At 35.8% G+C, this 23,231-nt stretch overlaps 1 protein-coding gene across 5 annotated transcripts in view; it reads right to left on the bottom strand.

Moving 5' to 3' along the window:
* The window catches only part of LOC127503397 (E3 ubiquitin-protein ligase NEDD4-like), an 88,953-nt gene that overhangs the window by 54,546 nt on the left and 11,176 nt on the right, over positions 1 to 23,231 (bottom strand). For all 5 annotated transcript variants that reach the window (XM_051877111.1, XM_051877109.1, XM_051877110.1 and 2 more), the window contains exons 2-5: positions 18,525 to 18,598; positions 8,103 to 8,184; positions 2,872 to 2,910; positions 2,107 to 2,160 (exon numbers count right to left, since the gene is read on the bottom strand). In XM_051877111.1, coding sequence (XP_051733071.1) covers positions 2,107 to 2,160; positions 2,872 to 2,910; positions 8,103 to 8,184; positions 18,525 to 18,598 — 249 coding nt within the window. The remainder of the gene's footprint in view (positions 1 to 2,106; positions 2,161 to 2,871; positions 2,911 to 8,102; positions 8,185 to 18,524; positions 18,599 to 23,231) is intronic.

Raw genomic sequence — 23,231 nt, forward strand, 5'->3', positions numbered from 1 at the left:
CCATTAGAAAAAAAAGTGGTTTTGTACAAGAGCAAAATGTAGGTAACTGCATACCAAGCAAAGCAACTGAGTATCGTTGCTATGGGGACACTAATGAATGGTTTAGCACTGACAACAGTTGCATAACAGTGGAATTTCTTTTGTCACACAATTAATAGATACAATATTAATTGATGTATCTTTCAGTGCAGGTCAAACAACTAAAGCTCCAAGATTTTCTGTGCCACAAAATGATAAAAAAACAACTTCTCTGCAGTCATTTTTTAGACCGTTCTAATGATTGTTTCAGAGGAACATTTGAGAGGTGCAAGCTATTTTCAGACTAAATTTTTTGTTATTAGGAGAAAAAGTGAAAACTGGAACACCAGAGAACACACAAGCTCTTTTCCAAACCCCAGTGAGCTGCCTACCTAGACTGCATAAATTGGCATTTTAAGGCATCACAGGTGCTCAAGGCTCTCAAAAGGTAGGCTGCAACATTATGTTGCCTTCTTTAGTCACTAAAGGCTAAGGCAGCACTGTTTCATTCACTGAAAAGTCAAAAGAAATTGATTATAAATACAGTTATATTACATTCAATATGAAAAGATAATGTTAAAAATGGCTTGATTTAATCTTCTATTTTAACTATTTGTGATTGTCATGTAATTTTAAAGTATTGTGTTTTTAGCTTAGCAACATTCTAGCATCCAACTCTATTGGAATCTATTGGAAGTCTTCTGCGCTATTTGCGCGAGTTGCTGCCAATGTAAGGCGTACCAAATAAGTCATTTTCAATGTACTATGACGATTTTAGTACAGGTACACTGGCGACATAAGCGAGTGTTTTCTATTCTCAAAACTTGCGTGGGGGATTGTGGCATTGAAAGCATAGAGGAGCAAGCAGTGAGAATGTCAAAAAGTTGTCAAAAGAAATGCTCAACTTTAAAATAAATAAATAAATAAATACATTTAAAAAATGCCATTCGGCAGCCAATCGGTGATTTGAAGACAATGACATCTGTCATAAGCATTTCAAAATCTTATTTTACTGGTGAATTTAGTCCTGAATTCACATTGCTAGACATTACTACATCTAAATCAGATTTAAATTTGCATACATTCATTGTAGAAGTTGTGACTCGATTATCAAAAACTTTGTAGTCAGTAATGTAGAAATTAGGCAATTCACTAGATTTTGGAGCAGAGCTAAAAAGTGGTAACAAATTACTGAATCACACCACTAGGTCCCAATATATCACACATTTAAGAGAAGGAGCGATCATGCTGCCATTAGTGATTAAACATAACAAAAATAGGACTAGTAACAGTGGCGTAACTTTGTTTTAAAAAGTGGGTGGGACAGGAATGTGTGTGTCGGAAATGTGTGTGTATCATTATAATAATAAATGCACAAAATTTATTGACATAGACCTCATGTTTAATATGATAGTTTTGTCCTTACATCTACTATAATACAATATATAGTTAGTCTCGAAAATATTTACATTAGTCAGTAAATACGTAAATCCGCATCTAGCATTAGATTGTCCTGATGGACTAGAGGTAGAACTTTTGTTCCGCATGCCAGAGGTTCTCAGTTCTAATCCGCCCTCGTGTTATTTATTTTTATTTTTTTTTCATTAAAACCAAAGATGTTCATCAGTGATTGTTTATCAAGAGCAGAGACACGTTTATGTGCATTTTGTTTGTGATTTCACCGGAACGAATAGAGTCTGCAGCCGCAACATCGATAGACTGAAGCGCTCGTCCGTGTGAAGACTGCGCACTGTACACGAGCGCAAAGAGAAAACTGTTGCGCCACTGATAACAGCGGCAACGAGCACTCAACGTGATTTCAAAAAACGACACATCCCAGCATTAGATCGCCTATTATTTAACACAAATGAATGAATTGTTAATAAACTAGAGATGTTTCTTTTGTATTAGTATACATCTGTGCTGCGAGATGTTTCAAAAAGTGGTGGGGACAATATCAACCCTGGCAAAAAGTGGTGGGGACATGTGCCACCCGTCCCACCCACAAATTACGCCTATGACTAGTAATGTCATATGCCTGCTACAATTCTGACTGACATGATACTGTCAGGTGGAGGTGATTCTTACCAGGCGGTTTTCATCAAACACCTCAAAAAGAAGCCTGTGGTTTTGTGGGCAGACCTGCAGACATGACAGAAGAGAGAATGCAAAGTTATTCAATGTTTTTGTGTAACATTGTCAAAGAAATTCAATTAATAAACCGAAAACAGAATGGCTAATAAAAAAAAAAACCCACACATTTCTCAGTCCCATGCAAGATACCTAACCATCTAAAGCAGGCATTTGCTATGTAGATATAAAACCATTTCATTGGCGGACATGTTTTGTGAGATTCAGGAGTGCCAAACCTGGTTCTGGTGCAAATGTGAGTAAAGTATTCTAATGAATGGGGGGGGGGGGGGGGGGGGGGTCATTATTGTGGGCTTAGAATAGCACCTATAAATCACGTCTGTGTGAATGGACTTCCAAATGAAGCAGCTCTTCAGATCGTTTTACGTACAAGCAACATTACCGGCCATCGACGTCACACACTTATGTGCTGCCTCTAATAATAGATTATTACAATCGTAGAGGTGCCGAAAGATGAGGTATAATAACAGATGTGCATTACGAGATATATTACAAAGCACTGATTTCTTGATAGCACTGGGCAGAGTCAAGATTCAATAAATTCAATTGCAGATAAAAATTATAATAGGGTGCCTTCCAGTACAAAACTTTTTCTAGTTTTCACAGAAGGTGAATTTATGAATTAGATGAACCAGGTTTGGCTTATGCGGGACAACCAAAAAAAAAAAAAAGAAAGAAAAAACAAAACAAAAAGCAACTTACTCTGAAATAGAATTCCTCATTCCATTTGGGATTGAGAGTCTGAAAAAGAAAAACATGTTCATTTATGCGTCAACAATTTCTGTGATTCTGATTTATTTCTGGGAAATGAAGCACTGATACTTTGTATATATATAATGTATTTTAAAAATGTAATAACAGAAATGATAATAATTTAGTATTGATTATTAATATATAATATTTCTGGAAATGCTAATGTCAAAAAGTACAACAAAAAATGTTTTAAAAAAAACTACATCAGTTAAATGAATTTCACATTTAATTCTACTGTAAAGCACATTACAAATCTACATCCTGTTTAATACTTTTAAATTCAATTCAAATGCAGGAATTGAACTGAAATTTAAAAGACATTCTCAGTTCAATTCTGAATCGTGATACCAGTTTGGTAAAAAATTTAAGTCAGAAAGTTAGTACCTAAAAAAATCATGGTTATGTTGAAGAATGTGGAGTGGATCATTTCATTTAGTTATTTAACAGCAGTGACAAGTATGCCATTATCTTGATGAGATTTACAACACAAAGGAAATTTAGAACAGGAGACCTTGGCTAATATTTACTATTCCTGAATAAAATATTTTATGGTCGCTTACAGAGAAAGATAAATAGAAGGAGGGAGGGAGGGAGAGGGAAGGAGAGAGAGAGAGAGAGAGAGAGAGAGAGAGAGAGAGAGAGAGAGAGAGAGAGAGAGAGAGAGAGAGAGAGAGAGAGAGAGAGAGAGAAAGCGAGAGAGAAAGCGAGAGAGAAAGCGAGAGAGAAAGCGAGAGAGAACCGGCCCTTGACTGGTATTGATCCTTGTAAAGTGGAAGAAGAACTTAATCATTAAGTCAACATGGAAGACTGATTGACAGTTTAATTTAAATGTCCCTAGAGGAATACCTTAATTGATTTAACGTAAATGTAGGCATAAGGAATAGAGACAACTGAATACTTCTATTTTAAATTCATTTTACAGTTATTAACAATCCTAATACTACTTATTATTTCCGGGATCTCAGATTCTCAAATCTCTCTCTATTTTCAATGTGGTCTTAAACTTAAAGTTTAATTAAGATGACATTTGCACAAGAACTCATTGATTGGCGGGTCATAAACATACATATACGTGTAAACAGATATGATTCATACACACAAACTTGCAGGATGCTGTAAATACGTCTGTTTTATTGGTCTGTGATCCATGTGTCAAAGCTTGTAAAAATACTTTGGGTTATTAAAGCGTAGAAATACACCCAGGTGTAAATTATACAGGAAGAACACAAAGTAATGAAGCTCTGGCTAAAAAGTATGCTCTTACATGTTTCTCTCTTACAAACTTTTTATTGATATGCATCAATATAACAGTAAACAGTCAACACTACGATTTAACTACATTTATTTTTAAGTAAAACATTTTTAATATACGAAACGTTCACAAGGAGACATCCTAGAATATTTGAGTGATGACTAAACAAATCATTAGAGTTTTGAATCGACTCACTGAAACAAACAGTCTTTCATTGTCAGCAACATAAGCCCGCCAACTCTGATTCATTATCTTACGTCTCTTTTATTGTAAAAGTCAGCAAGTCATGCTGGTTAACTGAAATCCTCTCTCCTTGCAGTGACTAAATCACCAGGGCATTCTCTCTCTTCCGATTTGATTCTTCCTGACTGTGTCTGACAGTCAACTGATTGCCTGGTTTTTATCTTACTTGGCAATACAACCAAATCAAGTCAACTAGAGGTTCATTTTCTACATTTTCTACAGTTCCCACAACTACTAGTCCCACAGGGCTCTGTATTCAGGCCGATGACATTATCTGTGGCTCTGTTATCAAACCACATGGTTTCTCTTAGCAGTTATGCCGACAACACTCAGTTCTAGATCCTATAATCTCCCTCCATTTCCACTTTCTTCATAGTCTGCATCTCTCACGTTCCAGAATAGATAACCAATCATCACCTTAAGCTTAACCTAGACAAGGCTGACTTCCTCTTATTCTTGGCCAAACAGCCTCTAGTCAATCCATCTCCACGTCTGTTGAAGGTTATGCAGTCAGTTGTCACTTCCTGACTAACAGACTAATCTCGTCATAGCCTGAAACTCAAATTCACTCTAATCTATCTTTGTCTAAAAGTTTTCAATAGGTAATTGCCTATTGTAAACCTAGTTTTGTAGTTAAAAATAGTTTAAACGGCGATCACACCAGCTATGCTGATGTAAACTCAAAGCACCTAACTAAATAAGGGGGAAAAAATAAAGTTTTCAATAATGAGCATGCCTCCTAAAACTCTATTTTACATACAGTACATTTAGTGTCAAATCACTATTTTTTTTTTCTTTCAGCCACATTTTGGATTTGATTTAATGTTTGTTTTCCAGACATGTTTGATTAATACAAATTACATTCAGGTAAAATTGTATAACCTCAATTTTTCATAATTGGTATATTTACTAGGGATGCACCGATACCTTTTTTTTTTAAGGACCGAGTACGAGTACCGATACTTTTTTTCTGGTACTCGCCGATACCAACGCCTATACATTTATTAATTTCTCTCTCTTCTCTTCTTTTTTTTTTTTTTTGGTGATGTTGCAGTTTTCCAAGCACAACACAGTGAGACTAATGAATGTAGGACAGCTTCTTTATTATTACTCTAATGAAAAAGTAATAATTTTTATGTGCTTATCACAAACTTAAAGAACAAAAATTTCACAGTGTCCAATAACCTTCAAAGGGCATAATTACCAATATACATATTTGTTTTTATATAAAAAGAAATTTATTTATTTACCATGTATACATTTATTTAACATATTTTGTTGTTTTATTAACATTAATGACAAATGTAGGCTACGGTCCCTTTAAGACCGAATCCATGGATACTGACACATATCCTGTTTTCACCCAAATGTTTACGTCGACTTAAGCCATAACCAACTGTTTTTACGTGAGATAATCCACACGATGGACAACTATGAGTGCATTTGACCATTCAGGCACAAGGATAACTGATCGCACGCTATCAGAAAGAACTGGGATCGTGCGCAAGAAAGAGAGCTGGCATGCGAGAGAGAGCGCTTCTGGTCTGTGTCATTCAGTGCGATTCCGCCTATCCCGCCTTCACTAATCGATAACGAATTGTGATTGAAAGCATGCAGTTCGCAATGTGTGTGTTGTCATCATTAATTTTGAAGTATTTCCACACCCCTGAGGCTGACATTGTTTCTGCTGCTGCCGCCGGTGTCTCTGTGCACCGAAAATTCTGTCAGTTACGTCACGCAAGGTATCAGTCTTTGGTATCGGGGGTATTTTTACGAGTACGAGTACATGTACACGAGCATGGTATTGGGCCCGATACCGATACTGGTATCGGTGCATCCCTAATATTTACACTTTAAAATTAAATTTGGTCACAAACATACATCTTTGTTCAATGAGAAAAGATGTTCTGCTGTTATGTGCCACAGGCCATTGAGTTCCCAGACTAGTCTATCAAAGCAGGATGCCTAAAGCATCCGTCAACACTGAGTCCTGAGGAACGAAGAGGCTTAAGTTCCACACAGCGGTGCATTGTCAGCTATTAATAACCTGAAAAGTCTGCAAGTCACAGCACAGGAGACTCCGGAGTAAGGACTTTCTGATTAATGACTTAATGGAACTGAATGGACCCAAATGCTGACTGACTTGCCAAGTCGATTTATCGCCTGCCTAAGACCAAACTCTTAATTTTCATCCAGTGGTCTAAAAGAAACCTGTCAAGAACATGTCTGTGAGATATTTCACCCAAAAATCTAAAGAAAGAAATTTGATTTTGCTTAAAGAAAGTTAAGCCTATTTTTTATTGACATTATTTTAATGACATTTTTAATAAATAAATGATAATTAATTATTTCCCCCCCCAATTCTCATATCATCATCATCATCATCATCATAAAGCATTAACTAACATTAACTAGCATTGAGCAATACATTTGTTAAAGTATTTATTAATCTTTGTTAACATTAGTTAGTTCATTGTTAGTTCATGTTAATGCAGGATAAATTAATAATAAAATAATATTAACAGATACAACTTTTGATTTTAATAATGTATTAATATATGTTGAAATTAACATTAAGATTAATAAATGCTTTAGAGGTATTTTTCATTTTTAGTTCTTGTTAACTAATGTTAACAAATGTAAACTTATTGTAAAGTAAAATTAAGCTGATTTAAATAAAATTATAATTGTATTAAAGTAATAAGCATCACTAAACAACAGACATTTGATCTATTGTTGCCTTTAAACAAAGTCATATTTATTTCTTTTGATTTTGGGGTGAAATGTAATCTGGACATTTTTTTTCCCCTTAAGATTCACCATGCCAAAATTTGTAAAATAAATTTTCTAAAGAACAATATTCATCAAAACTATTTTATTCGTCCCTTAAAAACACATTATCTGTTAGTCAACCAAATGCACTGCACAGCTTATAAGACATCTGCATCAAAACAAAGCATGCACTTTGCTTTAAAGAGGTCTGTGAATGTTACACCAAGGCTCATTTCAATTGCTAATTTCTGGTGACGTTATCGTAAGTGACTTCTCTGGGCATCGTTGTTTATTTCCTTGTGTGTGCATTCCAAGGACAAACCGATAAACAGGGGAGTATAAATTAGTACTCCATTACCGTCACTGTACATACACAAATTTCCTCCATTATCTCTGACCCTCCTCAACAAGCACTTTATGACAGCGAATGTCATGAAACCTGTCAGTAACATGCCTGGGTAATAATTTACCTCACAATCAACAGAAAGAAATAAGATAAGTATGTTTTACATAAAGAAAATTAAGCTTATTTTAAAACCCATAAAGACTGACATTGTTTCCATGACAATTAAGCATATTTTCTTCCCCAGTTCACAGTATAACAGCACAAATAAAATGTTATCTCATTTTGAGTAGTTTGCATACATTCATATGGTCCTGAATTCTTAAAATTATACTGTTGTATCATATTATTCAAGGCCTGATAAAACTATGAAAGCCCATGCAATACTGCCACCGGTTTATGGAAGTACTCCTCCTAGTGGTAGTGGTTTTAAAATCTTGAACAATCGCCTGTTTCTCTCATCACTTCATTACTTTGAGTGCTTTTAGCTCATTCAGTCATCCTAAAATCTCTCAGAAACATTAAACTAAAACCTAAATGTCACAGCTGCTGAGTGCAACTAAAACTCACCTTTTTGATGGTTTTCGTTTGTACTAAGGCAAGCTCTCGGTTTTCATCAGCGACATATAGGGAGAGTTTGACATATGGATCGCTAACGGGGGGGAAAAAAAGAGACAAAAACACATAAGACAACAATTTTGAAAATGAAAATTAAAAGTTTACACTATCAAAAACTAGGAAAGATAAAGATTAAATACATATATTAAACAGTAGATTCCTATTTTTACAAGATTGATCAATTTTGTTTTCTCATCTTGTACTATAAAACTTACCTTTTGCTGGTAAGGCAATTAAATAATGAAGTAATAAATCTGTCATGTTTTGGCATTAGGAAAATAATTCCCAAGGAGATAAGCTAGAAGGTTTAGGGCCTAAAAAAAGTTCAAAGTTGTCCTAAGAAGAAGGTTTTAGGACAACTTTGATGAAAGGTTTTGATATATATATATATATATATTTATTTCACACACACACACACAGCGCTGTAATCTTAAATACCATACAAAACTGCAGTACAATGTAATCAATTTATGTACCCAACCTAGATAACAATGTGCTGCTATAAGTATGAAATATTGTATTTTTGTACAATATGGGATGATGATCAGATTACACATGCAAAAAATACAAATAATTTGCACTGATTTTGTAGATTTTTGAGAATAGCATCTGCATTTCCTCATCCAACTCAGCTAACACTAAGAGCAATAGGTCTGGGTGAGGTAAAGTTGGAAAAATGGTCAGGAAACCAGAGGGAGACAAAGAAAGGAAGCCATTAAAGAATTAAGGATTAGCACAGTAAAACTCATTAGCTTACCAAACAGGAACAATTAAACACACAATGAGTGACTAAATCGAACAATAGGTCAGATGCACATTGAGTCCCTATCCCATATGAAAGAGTTGTGTAAGAATCTTACAAGATGGATATGATTGAAATAGTAGATCTGAACACATTTTTCTTTAAAATCATATACTGTAAAAGTGGTTAATTTAATAGAATATCATTATCATGCAAATATCATTAAGCTATTATGAAGAAAGAAATATGTAAGGGAAAATTGTGCTTTCACTGTGCAATTATAGGAGAAAACACACATTCGAACTTCAATATTACTTTGAATTTTGTACAGCTATTCATTTATTAACTACTAATGAGCCAAAACATTATGACCACTCACAGGTGAAGCGAAAAATGCTGATAATTTCCTAACAATCGACACGTCAAGTTCTGAGTAGATTAGATGATTAGTGAACAATCAGTTCTTGTAGTCATTGTGTTGAATGCAGCAGAAATGGGCAGGAGTAAAGACCTGAGAGACTTTGGCAAGGGCAAAACGACTGGGTCAGAGTATCTCTGAAACGACAGGGCTTGTGGGTTGCTCCCGGACGGCAGAGGTGAGAATTTACCAAAAGTGGTCAGAAGGAGGGACAAACCACAACAGAGAGGGACAGAGTGTTGGGCGCCCAAGGCTCATCGATGCATGAAGGCAATAAAGGCCATCCCATCTGGTCCGAGCCAACAGAAGGACTACTGTTGCTCAAGTCTCACGAAATTGTAATGATGGTTATGGGAGGAATGTGTCACAACACACAGTGCATGACAATCTGCTGCGTATGGGGCTGCGTAGCCGCAGACCAATCGGAGTGCCTATGATGACCCCGGTCCACCATCGAAAGCCCCTACAATGGGCATGCTAGCATCAGAACTGGACCTTGGAGCTGTGGAAGAAGATCACCTGGTCTTTTACATCACACATATGGCAGTGTACGTGTGTACCGTTAACCTGGGAATGTAATGGCACCAGGATGTTCTGTGGGATGACAATAAGCCACTGGAGAGAGTGTGACGCTCTGGGCAATGTTCTGCTGGGAAACCCAGGGTCTGGCCATTCACATGGACGTAAATTTGACCTACATAAACATTGTTGCAGACCACGTACACCTCTTCATGACAATGGTGTTCCCTGGTGGAAGTGGCCTTTTTCAGCAGGATAACACACCCTGCCACAATGCACACATTGTTTAGGAATGGTTTGAGGAACATGACGAAGAGTTGAAGGTGTTGCTCTGGCCTCCAAATTCCCCAGATCTCAATCCAATTGAGCACCTCACAACCTACAGGATTTGAAGGATCTGTTGCTAACATCTTCATGCCAGAGACCACAGGACACCTTCAGGGGTCTTGTAGAGTCCATGCCTCGGCAGGTTGGCACTGTTTTGGCAGAGAGGACCAACAGCATATTAGGCAGGTGGTCATAATGTTTTGGGCTCATCGATGTATATAAAACTTGTACACTTTTCAAAACTTATAGAATTGTTTATGCGCTTCCCATATGGGATTTTACAACTGAAACCTGAATGAGATTACATTGACTTTACACACAACAAGGAGACGTGAAGACTTTAACATGACAACAAACACAAAGTTCAAGGGAAAATGTCATCGTAGTCGTCTTTTTAAGAACTCAACGGAATTTTACTGAATTTACTGAAAACACAACACTTAAAATAGAAAACCAAAAACAGAAAGTGTTGTACAAAAACAGCACGCCGTGTGACTAGGAACTGCTGATTTGACTGAATCCCAGGTGGCTTACTCTCTCCGTAAGGGTCTAGTGGGTGTTTTCATGCTGGTTTAGAATACTAACAGACACCTTTCCCCCACATCTATAGCATAGTCTCACATTTTAAAATAACAAAATCTATGCATTTTTGCATGAGCTAAGGGGAAAAAAAACACACAAAACCCGTTTTTAAGTATGATCCCAATTTCCAATTCTGAATTGCCGTTATCAATTACATTATATACTTTGGAAACAATCTTATGATGTCATATCATCCAAATACTGACATTTTAGCTTATTAAATCTTAAAACGATGTACTTTAAAATGGCAGAACAGTATCTTCTTTCAGTAATTAGTTTAAGCATGTAAATTGGGTTTCAGCCTGAAAGTCACTGCTACAAGCTCAGCATTTTTCATTCACTGGCTTCTGGAAGAGTTGTTTAGCTTTCTTTCCTTTTCTTTAGACTGTTGTGCAGCTGAAAACGGTCTTCTCTGGTTTTTAATTGCAGTGTCTGGATTCCCCGTCGCCTCTAATTGAATGTTTATACAAGGATTCGGCTTTCTTGATTAGGATAAAACAATATACCACTTTTGAGATTGGACATTCTCGCCTTCGTAAACACATTACGCATCTTGAACACAGATGGATGTTCTCCGGCTATAAAAGGGAATGTCACTTCCAAGAGCAGATCAAAAAATGTGATGAGTGATACGTTTATGTGCAGATGTAAAAGTAAAGTGTATAAATATAAAAACGTGTATAACATCTGACAAAAATGCCTAAATCATTCTGAGAATAGCATGAAGACAAAGGCAAGAGATGGAAAAATCTGTCTGCTTTGGAATTTCTTGGATCTTTGATTCTCTTGGCCAGCACTAGAGAAACCCCAGATGACCAAATCACTGTCCCATTTTCCCGCGTTAAAGGCCACGGAGCTGCTCAGGTGTCATAGGAACACTAACAGTGCACACCGTTACCATAGAGATGGTCGACTTTGTCACGGGGGACTTGGTTCGGTACTTGACTGTGTGCAAAAAGCAGAAATGAGAGGGGAACCAAGGGAAATACAACACAAAAGGGGGACTCTGAGACAGAGGACACTCTCAACTGACTGATCTCAACTGACTTAAGTAAAGTAAACTAAAGGTGAACAGGATTATTGACTGTATGTGCAAAAAACTGCAGCTTCATCGACATTTTCAAGGACTTTCAAGGTTGATAGCAATCTGCTGTCAAATGACAACACAAGGTTTAAGACCTATGCAGCTCAATGTGAAACAGCTTGCAAGCACTTGGATAGCAACAAAAAGGAGAGCAAGATAAAATTAAACTAAAATTACTGAAAGAAAAAAATACACTGTGTATTGTGTATTTGCTATCACAAAATCTGATTTATTCAGATTAGTGCAAGGAAAATAAATCAACGTAACATCTTTAAGTTGCTAAAAATAAAATAAAATCTTATAACGCTTCAGTGGGAAGCACAAGTTTTTCAAATCATACCAAATCAAGCTGTGAAACACTTTATTGGCATGGAGTATAGTCAAGTACTTATTTAAAGTCTCCTAAACCCCTCCTCCTCCAAAAAAAAAATTAAAAAAAAAAAGCTTTTTAAATCAGGAAACACTCACTTTTCTGTAGATCTTTCTGCCAAAACAAATTAAAGCAACATGCTTTATATCAAGTTTAAATCTGAAAGAGACCGGATGTCACACTACTTCCTTTTCTTTTCTTTTTTTCTTTAATAAAAGGTTGGCTTTTGCCAAGTACAGCGGGGATGCTCTCTGAGCGGCCAGTGAAAGCAGAGTCAAAGACTTCCAGAAATTAAGTGCAGATGTTAGGTATGGGTGTAAATTAATTTCGCTATTCAGTATATGAATGGTTCGTCTAAGGTCAAAAGAGAAAATAGAAAATGAGGGAGACTTTCTGTGTGGAGTCAGATTTTGTTCTATCAAGCCCTCCTCACTTTTTCTGTTCAGACATCTGTGATGGTGCCTTGTGGCATCCATTTGCTCAGCTGCACATCTTTTGCCTTAATTAGCACAGATGTAGCATCATCCTCATGAAACAAACACGCCAGACTCAGAAACACTCATGCCGTCGAGCAATCTGTCCATAGAAGAGATACCCATAATGGGTATTAGAATGTGCATCTACGACCAGTAGGATGTTGGAATACACAAATACTCGTGCTGACACACACACACACACACACACACACACTGTGATTGGAGCAGACAGGTCTGATGGAGCCTACAGTGGATCAGCACAGTTACAACATAAGGAGCTGTGACGTCTACACCACAGGAGCATGTGAGAGACTGAAAACTGGGAGAGCAAAATGTGAAAGAGAGAGATACAAGCCATTCTAGCCATCAATTTCTTCCCTCATTCGAACAAAAAAACTGGCATTTGCAGCAAATTTGCTGTTTAATGTTTATTATAGTACAATACCAATTTTACTAAATCTTTTTTTTTTTTTTTAATTTAATAAAGAGTGTCTGAAGCTTTAGAATCTTTTGAACATTTAAGCACTTTTTTGATGACAACATAGGCTAATATGAGGAGATGAATCACTCACAGAAAATAAACAGTAGATATCTCATCTACTATCTTCTCTTACATGACAGACAGGAAGTTACTTCTTTCAGTGAAAATAGCTAGTAGGCTTTTTGAGAGAGGCATGGCCTGTTTTATTTAATCTAGAATGAATATGTAAGGGATAATCCACAGCTAGCTGTGCATTAAACAATTTTAATTCACGATGTGGAGTCAAGTCACCTTTATTCATATAGCGCTTTATACAATACAGATTGTTTCAAAGCAGCTTTACAGTGAAAATTATGCATTTCGGCTACTGTTCAGTTAGTTCAGGGTTAATTCAAGTTGAAGTCAGTTCAGTGTTGATTCAAGTGTTGCTTCAAGCTGAAGTCAGTTCAGTGTTGCTTCAAGCTGAAGTCAGTTCAGTGTTGATTCAAGCTGAAGTCAGTTCAGTGTTGCTTCAAGCTGAAGTCAGTTCAGTGTTGATTCAAGCTGAAGTCAGTTCAGTGTTGATTCAAGTGTTGATTCAAGCTGAAGTCAGTTCAGTGTTGATTCAAGCTAAAGTCAGTTCAGTGTTGATTCAAGCTGAAGTCAGTTCAGTGTTGATTCAAGCTGAAGTCAGTTCAGTGTTGATTCAAGCTGAAGTCAGTTCAGTGTTGATTCAAGTGTTGATTCAAGTTGAAGTCAGTTCAGTGTTGATTCAAGCTGAAGTCAGTTCAGTGTTGATTCAAGTTGAAGTCAGTTCAGTGTTGATTCAAGCTAAAGTCAGTTCAGTGTTGATTCAAGCTGAAGTCAGTTCAGTGTTGATTCAAGTTGAAGTCAGTTCAGTGTTGATTCAAGCTAAAGTCAGTTCAGTGTTGATTCAAGCTGAAGTCAGTTCGGTGTTGATTCAAGCTGAAGTCAGTTCAGTGTTGATTCAAGCTGAAGTCAGTTCAGTGTTGATTCAAGCTGAAGTCAGTTCAGTGTTGATTCAAGTGTTGATTCAAGTTGAAGTCAGTTCAGTGTTGATTCAAGCTGAAGTCAGTTCAGTGTTGATTCAAGCTGAAGTCAGTTCAGTGTTAATTCAAGCTGAAGTCAGTTCAGTGATGATTCAAGTATTGATTTAAGTTAAAATCAGTTCAGTGTTGATTCAAGTGTTGATTCAAGTTGAAGTCAGTTCAGTGTTAATTCAAGCTGAAGTCAGTTCAGTGATGATTCAAGTATTGATTTAAGTTAAAATCAGTTCAGTGTTGATTCAAGTGTTGATTCAAGTTGAAGTCAGTTCAGTGTTGATTTGAGCTGAAGTCAGTTCAGTGATGATTCAAGTTGAAGTCAGTTCAGTGTTGATTTGAGCTGAAGTCAGTTCAGTGTTGATTTGAGCTGAAGTCAGTTCAGTGTTGATTTGAGCTGAAGTCAGTTCAGTGTTGATTCAAGCTGAAGTCAGTTCAGTGTTGATTCAAGCTGAAGTCAGTTCAGTGTTGATTCAAGCTGAAGTCAGTTCAGTGTTGATTCAAGCTGAAGTCAGTTCAGTGTTGATTCAAGCTGAAGTCAGTTCAGTGTTGATTCAAGTGTTGATTCAAGTTGAAGTCAGTTCAGTGTTAATTCAAGCTGAAGTCAGTTCAGTGATGATTCAAGTATTGATTTAAGTTAAAATCAGTTCAGTGATGATTCAAGTGTTGATACAAGTTGAAGTCAGTTCAGTGTTGATTCAAGCTGAAGTCAGTTCAGTGTTGATTCAAGTGTTGATTCAAGTTGAAGTCAGTTCAGTGTTGATTCAAGCTGAAGTCAGTTCAGTGTTGATTCAAGTGTTGATTCAAGTTGAAGTCAGTTCAGTGTTAATTCAAGCTGAAGTCGGGTTCAGTGATGATTCAAGTATTGATTTAAGTTAAAATCAGTTCAGTGATGATTCAAGTGTTGATACAAGTTGAAGTCAGTTCAGTGTTGATTTGAGCTGAAGTCAGTTCAGTGATGATTCAAGTTGAAGTCAGTTCAGTGTTGATTCGAGCTGAAGTCAGGTCAGTGTTGATTCGAAGAGTTCTCCACAAAGTGCATTCAAATTGTTTAACGCACAGCTAGCAACTTAAAGCTGTTATTGCTGTTTGCAGTGCAGTATTTGACCGGAAAGGCAATTCTCTCCAATATTTTGAATTTGGACTACAGTATCTATTTCAACCACTAGCTGTCAATATTACACACTGCACCTTTAACATTTGTCCCTCTTTCACATCCTGAGACAGTAAACACCCATTATGTCTTAGATATAATTTTTATTTTTTGCAACACTGACATGAGAGTGAGATTTAGTAAACTGGTAGTTCAAATATGGCCAAATATACACTGCAGTTCAAAAGTCTTTTTTTTTGAAGAAAATAAATACTTTTTTTTAGCTAGAACACATTAAATGAATTGCTAAAAATATTCAGAATTGACAGTAAAGACATTCATTATGTTACAAAATATTTCTATTTCAAATAAATGCTCTTCTTTTGAACTTTCTATTCATCAAAGAATCCTGAAAAAAATATCAGTTTCCACGAACAGCACAACTGCATTCAACAATTCAACACCAAATCAGCATATTAGAATGATTTCTGTAGGATCATCTGAAACTAAAGACTGGAGTAGTGATGCTGAAAATTCAGCTTTACCATAACAGGAATAAATGACACTTGAAAGTATTTTAAAATAGAAAACTGTTGAATTAATTGCAATAATAATTCACAATAGTACTGTTTTTGCTGTATTTTAAATGACATAAATGCTACCTTGTCAGGGCTCAACAATAAGCACTGTCTGATGGCTTGGGGTCAGCGTGAAAGACACTCTGGATAGTTGACAGAATAGTCACAATCTTTTGAACAGTAGTGTGTATATACTGTACTACAAATAATACTGCTAAACGTTGTAAATACCATTTCTTAGCTTTTTTTAGTTTCATAGTAGCAACTACATTGAATCTTTCTCAAATATACCACACTGCACCTCACAAATAAAAACCTAATAAAATATTGTGGCACTTTGTCTTAAACTAGATGAAGTGACTCTGACTGCAAAGGGGAAAAAGGAAGGAAATGCATCTGTTAAGCAGCAAAAACAAATGTACGTCTATTATGCAATAGAGTGGACAACTGCAGATAAGAGCATATTTAGTGTTATAGGCATTACACATTACAGAAAGCCAAGCACCAGACACCTCCACTTTGAAGTTGAAGTTAAACTCTTAGAAATTTGTGACTAGGTGTCAATTGTTAAACCTTCTACGAATTTAAATGGTTTAGTATCAAAGGTTAAACCTGCCCTGAACCTCCTACAAGACAAGTGTAACGTAAAAAACAAAAACAAAACAAAGCCCAATTTACTTACACGTTTTAGCACTGTTTAAAGCGAATTTTATATTAAACCAAAATTTATTTGGCTCTGCATATGTATTACAATTGTATGGTACAATATAAGCATAACTTTAAAAACGTCCAAAGTAGGGATGTCAAAACTACCATAATTATACTAAGTCAGTACTAAAATAAAATAATAATAATAATAATAATAATAATAAAAGTAGTAAAATAATCATTTAATCATCATTTTCTGCCCTAACCTCACGTTACTTATTAGCTAACTAATAGAGTCAGATAAATGACACTTCAGCTTGACAGTCATGGACAAATTACATTGCAGGCATTTCTGGGGCCATAACTGTAAATGGTTATAGGTGATGATTGCCTAATAAATGCATGTATGAAAGTCCTATGTTTTTTGTAGTTTACTGTTTTTTTTGTTTAGGGCTACCCCCGACTAAAATATTTTATCTAGTCGACGTCATTCATTTAAGCCGTTAGTCGATTAATTGCACAATTATATAAAAATAACTTAAATATATACTGGGGGGCGGAATAGCTTATTCTGCACTCTGGTTCATTTTCTTTATTTTACAAAAGCACAACGGTTTCTTGTTATTGTGAGTTTACACAAATAAAAGTAGACCCTTTACAGTTTCAAATAATGTAATACTGTTTTTGGTAATATATCTGTATTATCAAAAATGACAGAGTATTTTAAGTTGTTTCCACTGCAAGTGATCGCGCCGGCGCCTCCATGTCTTGCAGTAAGGGCACTATACTTTAGCTTTCACACTTTGATATGTGCCTAATGATAGCACACATTTATCTATGTTAACATTAGAGCAAGTGGCCATGTAAAGTTGCTACTACCTGTGTTTCAAATGATAACCAATTTTTGAAGTCGATGGGTGAATATTTAGATTTCCTGCCCGACAGTCTGTAACCACAAGAACCTGCCGTTAACGGTCTGTCAATCACAAACTGCGTGACTTTGCCACTTCCTGTGGAGTTTTTTTTTTTTTTCTGCGACTAACCGACTAATAAAATCTTGGTTGACTAAGGCTCTTCTGGTTGACTAACATTTAGTCGACTATTAGGGGGCAGCCCTATTTTTGTTGTACAACATTTTGTATTATATTACAAAATGTATAGTACTTATTGTAATACAACATTTTAGCAGTTTTGTTTCATATTTTGAACATTTAAAAAAAAAAAAAAAAAACTCTTCTTTTAGATACCTGAAGTACATCAATCACCATTTACTTAATTTGTATATTTGTTCACCTTTTTTTTTTTTTTTTTTAAATACTGTAATTGTTTTAATTTAATTACTTTAATACGTAATTAATTTGGTTAATATTTATATTAATAATTAACTTTTTAAATAAAGTTCACATAATTTTAAATTATCTAATGTTGTTTCGTTTATTTGATTATGCTATGGTATGGAAATTGGTATAAGGAATCATGACATTTAATTTGGCTATTGGTTTTGACAGCTATAATTTCAATTAAACCCTAGTGCAAAGTTGGCAGGAAATGCCGTGAATGGCCTATAAAATGAATAAATAAAAACATTTCTCTATTCTAATGCCTATCTGACATCAAACACAAAGTACATACAAGATTGAAAAAGTTAACTGATGAGTTCAGAAATGATTTTGTCAGTAATTAATGCACTCTCTGACCTCTGACTTTAGGACCTGAGAACTTCAAAGTTAAATAAATAGAACTTGCAACATTGCACAGATGAGATCAGCCAAGCATTTTCCCTTTGTGCTCCATTCCTGGCACACAGATCATTTGTTTGGACAAGTCTATTGTCTAATTCAAGAGAAAGCCTCACAGAGTGCAGCTCATTTGGTCTGCCACATAACTAAAGGAGGAAATACACAAACACATTCATGCGCACACACACACACACACTCAGACGGTTCCAATATTTGCATTTGCTAATGAATGCGTGAACAGACAGGTGCACAGTCTCTCCAGAAAGTCTCTCCTTACCTGGCACCAATGATGTCCTTCTTCGCCAGATCAATGCCAGCAATGACCTTGACACGAAGAACACGAGATTCGTTCTGCAAAACATGAAACACATAGAAAAAGACCATCATGAATAAATCAATACCTCTTGCACGAGTCTGGAAGCAAAAAAAAAAAAAAAAAAACTGCCCCGTGGCCTAAATTTAAGATGGGTTTAAGTCATGAGTGTGTCCTAATTTCACCTCACTTCTCATCCAGGATGAAAAAGGAGCATCTTAAAGAAATTAAGAGGAAGCTGCAGCCAAAAAAGCTTTTGTGTTTATTGATAGACACGGAAACGAAACTGTTTTAATGGTATAGCGTCTGTGAGAAATAAATCCCTCTGGGAGCTGTAAACGTTTTATTGTCTTATGGCTGAAAAAGTTGGCCTAAACTTCTCAGCGTGGCCTTCAAAAGCTCTCCAGCGGTAGATACAACCACCATTTCACGACTCCCACTCTGCATAAGTGCGTCCCGCCTCCAACATCACCTCGGCCGGCATTCAATAGCTATTCATGCTGCTCACAATTACACAATGAGCATCTTATTCACCCGCCCGCTTTTGAAGCTCACCAGCCCAGAAATGACATACAGTAAAAGGTGAGAAAGGCCCTCTTCTCCTGCTTTGCCCACTTCTGCTCTCTACACGACTGAAATTCTCTTTCTATTTATGTTTGACGATCTGCAATGACGATCAGACTGATGAAGCTGTGCTTTTAATATCAAATGCAAACAAAGACTAGATTTCTCTGAAGAGAACCACTATTTGGTATCAAGGAACTTGGATTTAACCATTCATAAACCATTTCTGAAAGTTTTTAGGGCAAAACAACATACTGTTATTTTCTTTTAAAGCCATATCACCATCAAAGGCTAATTCATGGCAAATATAATAAAAACAATTAAAAAAATAATAATAATAATACAATATACACTGCTGTTCAAAAGATTTTTTTTTTAAAGAAATTAATCCTTTTATATAGTAAGGAGGATGCATCAAATTGAGACATTGTTACCAAAAAACGGTATTTCAAATAAATGCTGTTCTTTTGACCTTTCTATTAATCAAAAACAGTATATCACAGTTTCCACAAAAATATTAAGCAGCACAAGTGTTTTCAACAATAGCAATAAAAAATGTTTCTTGAGCACCAAATCATCATATTAGAATGATTTCTGAAGGATCATGTGACACTGAAGACTGGAGTAATGATGCTGAAAATTCAGCTTTGTTGTCACAAGAATAAATTACAATTTAAAAATATATTAAAATAGAAAACATTATTTTAAATTGTAATAATATTTCACAATATTAGTGTAAGTGACGAGATAACTAACAAGACCATGGCGGAGGATTCGTTGCACAACAGAGCCTAAGCGTCTGACAAATGTCTTCTCTCACACTCTATTCACAGAGTAAGCGTGATCATGAAAGCGAAAGTAAAACGCGAGCAGGTTTTCAAAGGCGATTTCAGTATCCCCCAAAGCGGCTCCCTGATGCATACAAATATCTGCCAATATGAAAGCTATCTTAGGCTGGGTTGTGTAGTTGTAACCATCTCTTAGCTCTGTATCATGCTTGAAGAAAAATTTGGTCTCTATTTGCACTTTGAATATTGAGAGAGCACTTTGATTATGGTTGCACTTACTGTTTGCACTTAATAAGACTAAGAGAAAATGTTATTTTTATTTATAGGCTGCTTTTTTTTTTATTTCTGTGATCAATTTGTGGAAAGTTCAGGTCAAAAGTTCTCATTTGTAATCACACAGTAGAGAAGCCATTCAGTTAAGTTTGTGACAAAACCTTACAGTGCTTGAATATTGTTGTCTTTTACTGCATATGATAATTGATACTCAGAAAGTAGAACTGAAATGACATTTATTACAAGATGATTAGTCATTTCAAATGCACCTGCAGAATTTTTTTTTTATATATTTCGTCAGAGGATTTAAAAAAAAAAACACACTGTAAAAATCTTGTATCATTCTCGCTAACTCAATCTCATGTCTCATCTCATCTCATGAGCTAACTGTCTCGTCACACTCCTAGTAATCATACAAATCAGTTTTTACAAAAAAACACCTTGTTCATCTCACATCATTTTGCAACAAGTATTAGATCTCAAAAGTTAATGTTGGCCTTTACAGGACATTAAGAGAAACCAGTGACCAGTTGCATATGAAGCACTTCCTTTATTCCACACGGACACTCCCTTATCCTGGTCCATATTGTACAGTATCCATCATCACCCTAATCATACCGCCAGAACTTGTTGCATTATGACACAGACTCACGACACGCCTTTATAAAATAAACTTTCCAAGAAAGAACAGCATTTGCCTTCAACTCCGATCACTCTTATGAAATAACCATAACAGTTCAGATCTCAAATTTAGCACAAGTCCAGGATGACGCAACAAATCTGGACAACTGAAATGTCAAACAAGGTGTTCCAATCAACATAAATGTATTTACACACGGATGACCTAAGTTTTCAGACAGACAAGTAATCAGTTTCTTATTTTACATTTCAAAGCAATCCTAACAAATAATAGAGTCACACTTTAGATTAGGGATGAATTCTCACTAATAACTAACTATTAAATATGACTTTTGCCTCAATAAAATCCTAATTACTGCTTATTAATACTTAGTAAGGTAGTTGTTAAGTTTAGGTATAGGGTAGGATTAAGGGATGTAGAATATGGTCATGCAGAATAAGGCATTAAAAGGTTAGTTCACCCAAAAATGAAAATAATGTCATTTATTACTCACCCTCATGTCGTCCTACACCCTTAAGACCTTCGGAACACAAATTAAGATATTTTTGATTAAATCCGATGGCTCAGCGAGGCCTGCATAGACAGCAATGGTACTTCCTCTCTCAAGATCCATTAATGTACTAAAAACATATTTAAATCAGTTCATGTGGTTCAATATTAATATTATAAAGCAACGAGAATATTTTTTGTGTGCCAAAAAAATAAAATAACGACTTTTTAACAATATCTAGTCATGGCCGATTTCAAAACACTGCTTCAGAGCGTTATGAATCTTTTGAGTCAAGTCACTGATTTGATTCGTAAAGCTTCGAAGCTTCATGAAGCAGTGTTCTGAAATCGGCCATCACTAGATATTGTTAAAAGTGTCATTATTGTGTTTTTTTGGCGTACAAAAAATATTCTTGTCCCTTTATAATATTAAGGTAGAACCAACGCACTCACATGAACTGATTTAAATATGTTTTTAGTACCTTTATGGATCTTGAGAGAGGAAGTACCATTGCTGTCTATGCAGGCCTCACTGAGCCATCGGATTTATTCAAAAATATCTTAATTTGTGTTCCGAAGATGAACGAAGGTCTTACGGGTGTAGAACGACATGAGGGTGAGTAATTAATGACATTATTTTCATTTTTGGGTGAACTAACCCTTTAATATGTGCTTTGTAAGTACTAATAAACAGCCAATATTCTAGTAATATGCATGCTAATAAGCAACTAGTTAATAGTGAGACTTGGACAACAAACTAAAGTGTTAACTTTAGTTTAACTAAAATAAAGTGCAGGTCATTTTTGGGAAGAAAGCATCTAGCATGAAAGAATTGCAAATGTGTGTTTATCTTTCACATGCATTCACAAATATATATTCAGAGCATTGCCTCTGTTGACAATTGTAATGAATCATAACTGACCGAAAAACCTTGTCCTTTGGGACACCACTCTAACTCTCAAGCTCTCAGATAAAATTCATTGCGGCAGATCAGAGCCAGAGCACTCATTCCCTGCTCATAATTACAATTATTTCCTTGCCTGTCCCTTCATCCTCTAAATGAGGTTAAAAGATCAAAAGATAGAGAACGCTAAGCGAGACCCGGAGTTACAATCACACCTTTCATTCTTATCTGAACCATTCAATTATCTACACACTCTAGAAACTTGAAGAGATGAATTGATAGAGCAGGGATGACAGCTGGGTTTGGAGCACTAGTGGAAATGACAACTCATCTGTATTGCTGATGAAGGCCAGGGCCGCTGTAGAGTGACTACAGGAGGATGCAAACCGCTAAAAAGTTAAAAAGGGCTGCAACTCTTCAATGCTGATATCAGGTCAAAAAAAAGAAGCAAAATCAAATCTGTAACATTATAAACATCTTTATCATCACTTTTGATAAATGTAATGCATCCTTGCCAATTTGTGTGCCTGCAAACGAGAGGAAATCACGTTTCGTTTGCACTTGATCCAAACGTGACAACATTATCCTGGTTAGCAAAAACTTAGCATTAAAATTAGTATTAGCAAGACCAGTGTTGGGGAAGGTTACTTTTAAAAGTAATGCATCACAATATTGTGTTACTCCCTAAAATAGTATCTAACTGCGTTACTTAGTTACTTTTTAGGGAATGTAATGTGTTACCATACTTTTGCATTACTTTTTCACATCTGGGCTGGGGTTGCTTGTTTGTTTTTTAATAACAATAAGAAAGTTCTATTTTTGGTAATTGTAAAGGCCCTTTCACACCAAAAGTGAAATGAATAAGCTTCAGGCTTTACTTGAAAAAAATAATCTGATTACGCAACTCAAGTTACTTGTAATGCATTACCCCAAGAACTGAGCAAGAACAGTAATTACTATTTAGTCATTACATCTTTATCCAAATCAACATGAGTCCCCTGGAGTAACGTAAC

The sequence above is a fragment of the Ctenopharyngodon idella genome, chromosome 21 (genome assembly GCF_019924925.1).
Source record: "Ctenopharyngodon idella isolate HZGC_01 chromosome 21, HZGC01, whole genome shotgun sequence".
NCBI lineage: Eukaryota > Metazoa > Chordata > Actinopteri > Cypriniformes > Xenocyprididae > Ctenopharyngodon > Ctenopharyngodon idella.